This window comes from Nicotiana tabacum, chromosome 22 (genome assembly GCF_000715075.1).
Source record: "Nicotiana tabacum cultivar K326 chromosome 22, ASM71507v2, whole genome shotgun sequence".
Lineage (NCBI taxonomy): Eukaryota > Viridiplantae > Streptophyta > Magnoliopsida > Solanales > Solanaceae > Nicotiana > Nicotiana tabacum.
Genome location: NC_134101.1, coordinates 65,635,582 through 65,644,705, shown reverse-complemented (window position 1 = coordinate 65,644,705; position 9,124 = coordinate 65,635,582). Strand labels below are relative to the sequence as shown.

General features: G+C 35.0%; 2 protein-coding genes across 2 annotated transcripts; both read right to left on the bottom strand.

The window, feature by feature from the left end:
- Positions 1 to 875: 875 nt before the first annotated feature.
- On the bottom strand, positions 876 to 2,132 carry LOC107820018 (aquaporin TIP1-2-like). Its single transcript, XM_016646225.2, has 3 exons — positions 1,900 to 2,132; positions 1,539 to 1,789; positions 876 to 1,443 (listed from the first exon to the last, which is right to left on the bottom strand). The coding sequence occupies exons 1-3, from the start codon at positions 2,030 to 2,032 to the stop codon at positions 1,069 to 1,071; spliced, it is 759 nt and encodes a 252-aa protein (XP_016501711.1). The 5' UTR covers positions 2,033 to 2,132; the 3' UTR covers positions 876 to 1,068.
- Positions 2,133 to 5,260: 3,128 nt separating this feature from the next.
- Positions 5,261 to 8,858, bottom strand: LOC107820019 (protein POLLENLESS 3). Its single transcript, XM_016646226.2, has 5 exons — positions 8,492 to 8,858; positions 7,736 to 7,948; positions 6,867 to 7,015; positions 6,704 to 6,772; positions 5,261 to 6,618 (listed from the first exon to the last, which is right to left on the bottom strand). Exons 1-5 carry the CDS (start codon positions 8,690 to 8,692, stop codon positions 5,436 to 5,438), a joined length of 1,815 nt encoding a protein of 604 aa, XP_016501712.1. The 5' UTR covers positions 8,693 to 8,858; the 3' UTR covers positions 5,261 to 5,435.
- Between the last annotated feature and the right edge of the window lie 266 nt (positions 8,859 to 9,124).

The window sequence follows — 9,124 nt, the reverse complement described above, 5'->3', positions numbered from 1 at the left end:
ACTATATAAATTTTAACCTAACATTTTAAAATATAGTTTTCATCATATTGACCTGAAAAAAATTACAATTTATAATACTTTCGTATAGTTTTTGAATATTTAAATTTTAAATTTTGAATATTGAGTTAATCTAATCCAGTTTAGCTTTAAATTTCACTACTAAAAATCACCTGTTTACCGACGGACGTCCCTCGATAACAAGGCTTTACCAAAGGAAGTCCGTCGGTAAGTGGCAGGTAGGTAAATCCTTCCTCAGTAAAATAAACCAACAGAATCCCTCGGTAATTACCGATGGACCCCATCGGAAAGCCATCGGTACATTTCTGACAGTAGTTGGTCAAATAATTTTACTTACCGACGGATATCCGTTAGTATATTATAAAATAATATAATATTAATAATATCAATACCGACGGATATCCATCGGTAAATTAAAAATAATAATTTAATAATACCGACGGATACCAGCGGTATATTTAGAAATTTTAATTTAGTAAGTACTTGCGGAGGGCCTCCCTCGGTATGGTGCAATGAGCACAGAGCCTATTAGACTTTTGTCTTTTGTTTGACTACTTAAAAATCGTTGCCAAGTTAATGAATGATGAGTTTTTAAGCAATTTTGAATGTTCTAACTGCAGAAAGTGGAACTTAATAATAACTTCCTTGGCACTCTAAACTATTTACTAGAGTTATCCCGTCAGAAAATCCCTGGAGATATACAATGTTTTTTCTCTCGTGCAATATTATTCTAACTTCTTTTACTTTATTTGGTGTGCCTACTCCTACGGTGGGGTAGCAAGTTGTTAATGTTAGTTTGTCTACAACAAAACAATATAGCTAATCCAAGTAACCATATCAAAGAGAAGTCAAACTCCTGAACATTAAACACGACACTTGCATCTCTTGATTTTTCACGATTTTACAATTAAGAAAACCCAGAACTTTTACCATGTACTGAAACGAAAAACAAAGAGCGAACAGCAAAACAAACCACAACCTTGCAAACCATAGCTTAAATTAATTATATCCAACATTTGGTTTTAGAGAAAGAAAGGAGGAAATTGTTCCTTAGTAATCAGCGGTGGGGAGCTGCTCGTGAGTGTTGTCACCAATGAAAATAATTTCATAAACCAAAGCAGCAATGGCAGCACCAACAAATGGTCCGAGCCAGTAGACCCAGTGGCTGTTCCATGTCCAGCTAACCACTGCTGGACCAAATGACACAGCAGGATTCATTGATGCACCATCAAAGGCTCCACCAGCCAAAATGTTCGCACCTACAATGAAACCAATTGCAATTGGGGCAATAATTCCCAAATTGCCCCTCTTAGGATCAATTGCAGTTGCGTAAACGGTGTAAACAAGCCCGAAGGTCATCACTATCTCAAAAACAACTGCGTTCCATGGGGTAACTCCTGTCGAGAGTGCGAATGCTGATGTTTCCTGCGTTATTTTTAAGTAATTTCATCAGTAAAACTTTAGGAATAAACTCAGTACAAACACATATACTAGTGTAATTTTCTTTATTAATTAATTACCAATCCACCAGTAGCAAACTTGAGGAGCACGCAAGCGACGACAGATCCAAGCAATTGGGCAATCCAATACAAAACACTTCTGAAAAGGGTAATGTGACCTCCCACGAAAGCACCGAATGTAACCGCAGGATTTACGTGACCTCCAGAAATATTTGCTCCTACTGAAACTGCCACAAAAAGTGCAAAGGCATGGGCTATAGCCGCCGAAATCAATCCAGCAGGCGTGGCTGCTCCGCCATTTGTTAGTTTACCTGTGAAGAGTATCAATATTTTCAATAGTTATTATTACAGGTTCTAATACCCGTGATAGTGTAAAAATTCTTTACATGCTCATTTAATAGGCCTTGAATCATGGACTTACCGAAGGCCATGCCAGAGCCTTCACCGGCAAAAACAAAAATGAGCATTGAAATGAACTCAGCTAGTGCAGCCTTGAGAGCATCAGGCTGACTAGCCTCTGCTAAATTTCCGAGGGAAATTTTTGAAATCGGCATTATCTTTTCTTCTTAAAATTGTATGTTTTCTTTGAGGAAGAAGAAATTAAAAGCTCTATATTTGTGAGACTGTTTATTTCCTAGCAGCTATATGCCACTTCAATATATATAGTGGACTAAATAAGAGGAAAGCCTTGGGCTGGAAACCACCTGTCATTGTTCCTTAGGCGTGCCTCCAAATTGTTTGCATGCTGACACGTGGCATATAATGGAATCCTTTTTGTTGGAATTGGTTGATATAAGGGATTGAACTTTGAGGGGCCGTTTGGTTAAAAACTAAGTTGTACATGGATTATAATTTATGAATTAGTAATACACATATTATTTCTTGTTAAGTGTTTGGTTCATTTCACTAAAATTAGATATGCAAGATACAAGTTAAAATATTTGTTTAATTTCTAAACTAAAAACTAATGAGTTTGCCATTATACCCTTGGATGCTTGATTTTCATAGGCTTCTAGAAAATAACAATGACAATTTTGTCCTTTTGATGCTTTATCTATGTAGAAATTAGACATGGATTATTTATTCCATGTTGATAGTGGTATAAAGTTATACCAAAATTGGTGTATAACTTTATACTAGGATTAACTTTACATGAATAGAAAAGTAAACCAAACAATGTATAATTATTACAACTCCTTTATAGTAGTATTAATACAATTTAATCAACTATATCAATTTATCTTTAGGTTATGAAATTATTTATCATTATAGGTCAATTTAATATGATGAAATAAAAAAATTATACACCATTAAATAAAAACATAAAGAAATCGAAAGAAGGAATGAGGTTATAAGGATATACAGCCGACCAAAATAAGGAAAATGATAATAGGGTCCATCAAAATGATTGTTGCTCGAACCGACCATTTAACCGACTGTGGAATCTATGATAGAGACAACCATGGTCAGCTATGGACTTAATGGTTAGTTGCATCAGTTAATCAAAAAATCCTTTTGTGCTTAATTACAGATTATTTTTTAGAGTTAAAGAAATTATGTTATATATATAATATATGAAGGATCCTTTTGTTATGGGTCTTTTACCTCTCCAAGTTTGGCTAGGTATAAATATGTGTAATCTTGATAATAAGCTTCTAAGATCAATCTGATTAAACCAAATATGACTTGTTATCAATTGAGTGACATGTATTTTATAATTTTACCCATAATAATGATAGCATTTCCAAAAGTCTTGAAAATGATTTGGGGAATGAGTAATTAATGATAAAGGTAAAATAGAAAAAAAAGATTGTTTTTCTTTAAAGTAAAAGTGAATGGAGAGAATACTGCAGTTCCAATCAATAAAGGACAGCCACAAGTTTAAGTTTCTTTAAAAAGGAGAGGGAAGGTGGTGGCTTGTAATTATGATGTGATAAACAAAGTTATTATGCTGTCTTTATCAATGATTTTAATTTTTTATATGAACAGTCCAAGATGCTTTTCAATATGGATTAATCAAAAAACTGAGGGCCAATGAGCTGTTAAGTGCAATTATAGTAGTGAGTAGGTACGTAATGGTGGACTTGGTGCTTTACCACTTGATAAAAGAAAAATGCTTTTTATGATTTAACAAACCAAAGCACCAATTACGCATTAATTTATCATCTCTTCTGATAATACTATACAGAAATTAAGTTTCCTGCCTTCTTTTTTCTAAATTATCTTCTACAATTTAAATTATTTTGGGCGGCTAAGCTAACAACTTTTCTGAATTTGTTCAAGAAATGCTGGACCTCCTTGTTTGTTTGGACACTCTAAAAGGAATATTAGCATTTTTTTAAGCTTTATTCAGCCATTTTGACAATCATTGAAATTTTCCAGTTTTCGTAAGAAGAACTAATGAAGAACCGTTTGTGAAAAGGTAAATGTAATGTTACTTTCGCCAAATATGTTTTCAGATTACACGAATGGCTTCTAATTTACCTTTTTAGTTTCATTTCAAAAAAAAAAAAAAAAAAATCATATTGGCAAGCATTTTCGTGGGAAAATATGTGAAGGTATTAGATACTATTGGGATGAAAAACCAGTTAGATGAAAGTGCTAAATCAATTAAACCTCCAGAATGAGTAGTAATACCACTTTAAAGACAGATAACCGATGCTACTCCACAAGCGCTTAAAAAAAATGGTACAAAATAACCCGTTACGATTTGAATAAAAGAAAATAACTCTACAATATCTTCTTTGTTACATTATCGATCCCCAATGCGTTAAGATAAATACCTCGTCATATAACTAAAACAATATTAGTATATAACTACTTACATGCCTTAGCTTCTAGTATGTAGTATGTTCTGACAATGGACTTGAGGAACTAGGATTTGATATGGATAGAACTTTTTACGGATTAACATATCCAAAAGCACGAGGGTTGATATCTCAGAAATCAGAACGAAGGATAATTAACTTCTTAGGACAGGTTCCAGTTCTGTAAACAAAAGAAGGATTTTGAACCTTAAACACCTTAATTCTTGGCCAATAAGCATGAAAAGTGTAAGTGCTGTATGGCATGTTTTTTCCTTGTAAAACCAAATCTCATGTAGATTCCTCCTGCTTTGATCCAAGAATGGACAAGATAGAACCTATCAGGGAATTTTGAGCAAAGCAGGTAAAGAAACTTGAACAAAGTAAATAGTACTAATTGGTACCAGAGCATTCTAAGAAATTACTTGTCTTCTATTGATTAGAAAAATATGCCTGGGATGAAGGACCATTCTGGAGAGCATAAGAAAATGAACAAAAGAATCTACTTAAATAGGACTATCTTATGAATATTTCAAGAAGCAGTTTTCCTTGTCCTTTAGCTTTGCAAAATTCAAAATCCAGACTGCTCTTATAAGTCAAGCACAAGTCGGGCAGAAATATATGTTCAGGAAAAGTGAGATATGGCTTTCAAAAAAGAATTAGACAACGTCAGGGATTTGAAGCTCCACCCAACTTACTTAGTCACGACATTTAGGACAAGAATCTCACTTGGAAGGAACAAGAAACTCAACTATGAAGCTGTGCCTTCAATATTCCCCAAATTCTAAGTGCCTCGACCTCCTTCACTCTGTTTCAGAGAGGCTCGGCTGCAATTTTAAAATGCTATACCAGTTCGGGATTATCAAGAAAATTATCATGTTTATTGGACTTTTGTGATCATCAGATAAGAGTTGCTTAATTAGACTCTAGAAGCAGTTGATACAAAGATATTAACCTGCGCGTGGTACTAATGAAAGGACAAAAGTAATCACCACTTCAAGATTTTATACACTTACCAACACATGTTTCTCATGATATCTCTAGCAAGTCAATCGATCATAAGACCTGACAAAGAATAAGGCCAGACTTACAGCATCAAAGAACACATTTCCATTTACAGTATTTGCTATTTAGTTCTGTACATGATAATAGTTCAAGGCTTAGGACTTTCAGGAGTTATATCTCTGAATACTTGCAATCTGTTCCTCCGCAATAACTCGACTGGAGTGTGATTAGCAATATCTCCTATAGGTGGCAAAGAGTTCAAGCTTCCACATTTCAGCTCTTTCCCCTGGAATTTAGATGAACAATTTTCTTTTCTGTCATTCTGTTCAAAGCACAAGGAACGCCTCACTTCTCGTCCAGGTTGTGTATGATATCCTTCACTCAGACACAACGACTCAATGTTTTGGCTAAGATTAATAATATTGGAATCGACATTCTCATTGCCATCGGCATATTTGCTTGGAGTTTCATAGAACTGCAAATCTAGTTCGTCCTCTTCCACCATATCAGCCCAACTCTTCTTGCTTTTACATGTGGCCAAGTCTAAAGGTTTCATGTTTGTACTCTCTAAGTGTTCAGTGGTATCCGTTAATGTCACCACATCTCTAAAAGTGAAAGTGGAACTCTGACAATCTTTACCCCCATCTTCAGAAAATTTTCTTGCACTTGAATTATCAGCCGATGATTCTGCGGGAGAAATTTTTTCTGATCCATCATTTTCTGGAAAGTTCTGTTTCTGTTTGTAGCAAAGTGGCTGCAAATCAGATTCACTTTTCATGTTAGCACCATTTCTGGATGACTTAGAGAACTCTTGTCCACGTACAAGGGACGCTCCTTTGCTCATCTCATCAGCAGAAATGAGATTGTTGAAGTTATGGTTTGCCACTGACTGCACATTCTCATTATTTGTTGTTTGCTCAAATAACAGTCTTCGACTACAAGCATTAACAGTATCCTTCTTGAACCAACTGCCGTCATTGAGTGAACATGAAAATCTTCTAGGTTGCGTAAAAAAGTCCTTTGGATGTCCGGAAGCAGAAAATGGAGATGGATATGTGCTCTTGTTTCCCCTGCGATTATGTCCATCTGATGTGGACGATCCTAGCATTTTCTCGTGTTCCTTAGAGTTCCAAGTGCCATGTGATTCTAACTCAGCTAGCATTTGAGTGGCACGCTCCAAGGACTTGATGCATGAGTCATCCATCTGCCTTCTATCTGAAGCTTTTATGCTTTGAATCAGAAACTTAGCTTCTGTAATCTTGTTCATATGCATCAAACAGATTGCCAGATTACTTTGCTTGTTCTTATCCGGTTCGAGAGAGAGTGCTTTTCTGCATTAAAGAAATTTCCATATAAAGCCAATTTTTTCTCCAAATAATGGCACATCTCTGATGCTCAATTTTGTGTGATTATTACCTATAGTACTCTTCTGCCAATTTAAAGTTATTCAGTTGCATATGTGACCATGCCAAGTTCCCTAACAATCTGCACTTATGTCGAAAATTCCAAAACAATCTGCACTATGTTAGACAGGCAAGAAATAATGCTGAAGTTGAAGATAAGTAATTGCAGGTACAACCTCGAGTACTCCTTTTCAATTGTGATTTGAACTTTTTTTCCTTGAGATCTAGCAATCTTAGTCTTCTTCCCACCAAAAGCTATGCCTTCTTCGATGCTCTTCAATTTCAATTCAAGTAATTTAATCTCTTCTTCGATCCTACCAGATCTCTGCAGAAAAACAAATATAAGCAAAGTGGTCACAGAGATATACTGCAGGATTCACACAATCATTAGAGCAGCATCCTCATATTGTAAAAAAATATAGGTTGCTATATTATCATAACACCTCCACTATAAGTGGTGTAAATTCAGCCTTTCTTTTGAATTACCTGTTTATGTGTCTAAGACATAACTGTTGCTATTGATACAGCTTCCTTTCACTCCCCCTTCTTCATTTTTCTCTTTCATTTATTTAGTTCCACAAACTTTAAGCATATCCAAACCAAATATTGGCTGTCAAGACTAAGTCTATAAAAAGATGCCGTTACATCTATTTTTTATTTTTTTTGCGGTGACTCACATCTAATTTGTGTTTGTATAAATTAGGAAAAAATGTGTTAGTCAAAATTAGATGGAATTAAGCCTTCAACAGGAGGACAGATAACAACTACTAGTATTCTTTACAATAACAGTCGCAACTATATCAGCTAATATGATCTAGGAAATGGTGTAGGCATAAGACAACCAAGATATACATATTCAAGTTAAAAACAATGTAAACTTCAATATAGAACTATTATTTCCCTACAGTCTTGAAGCACATTCTACTATATTAGCTAATATTATCTAGGAAATAGTGTAGGTTATAAATAATGCAAACATCAATACAGAACTATTATTTTCCTTCAATCTTAAAGCAAAATCAAATAGTATAAGATGATAAGCTACCTTGTAGAGTTCAATCAAGATATTGTCAATAGACTCCTGTGACTCAGAGGGACAAAGATGTCGAAATGACTTTATTGCTTCGATTGCCTCGTCTGAACGATTCAACTGTTTCATCACAACTGCCATGTCTTTCAGGGCACTATCAACTCGGTCACCAGAATTTATTGCTGCCCAGAACAGAGATATTGCCTTGCTTGGATCCTTATCAATTAACTGCCATTTGATTACAGATTAGTAAACAACTTAGTTGAAAAAACAATGAACACATTTCCTCACCAAGATTGTGTAACTAGCCCAAAGTGAGAAATCTGTCTAGTGAAGCACCTAATCTGATTGAAGGCTTTCCAGGGTAAATAAATACAAAAACAAATTTTCTATAAACCCCACAAGGGTATTACGTGAAATGAAGAGGATATATCAAGAAAAAAGACAAAATTGAAAATTCACCTGGCTTTGCAAAATACATTCGGCCTATACATATATAATAACTTAGATAAATTAACCATAAATTCTTCATTGATATGATCTGATAATTTTATTATTCGATTTTACAACCATTAACAATATGATTTTATCTACAGATTACTAAGATAAGGCGCAATTCCAAAATATGGGAAAAAAGAAGAAGATAATTAAGACTCACAACAAGAAATTATCAGTGCAAATAAGTAAAAGAAATACAAGAAAGGAAGAGAAAACAGAATTGAAAAGGCCAATGCAGCATAAAAAGAAAGTAGAAAATAAAAATGCACTAACTTGAACATGTTTGGCTCTGACATAAGGAGAATCACCAGCAGGAACTTTATGAATAACATGAAAAAGATCAGGTTTAGCACTCTGTGCATGAGTTGGCCTCCTTTGGTTCTTTTCCGACGCCGGCGATCTCCATTTCGGCGGTGGGGTCAAGAAACCCCTTGTTGCCTGAGTCATATGATCACTCTCGTTATTCCTCCACATTCCAACAATAAACCCACTAAGTCCCTTAATTAAATTTGCAAGAATATGCAAAATTGTGGATGAAATTCACAATGGGCTGTGAATTCTTGAAGATGAACTTTGAGACACTTTCTTTTGGCAAAACAGATGGAATGACGATCAATTCTTTTTTCTACTGAAAAATGATACTTTGATCGCCAAGAAAGTGGTATTAATATTGGGAAAAGAAGAAAAAGAAAAGCTACTTTCTCTTGCGAGAGAGAGGAGAGAGTAGGGAAAAGCGGTCAATTGAGAACAAACTAGCCGTTAAATATAAGGTATCCGTTGACATAGGAGACGCCTGCAATTGAGCTAGCATGTGCACGTCACGTGCATATCCGAATTTGACCATTGGGTAGAAAAGTACTGTTTTTTTCCCGCCGGGGTAGTAAGAGGAAATTTGAGGGTTCATTT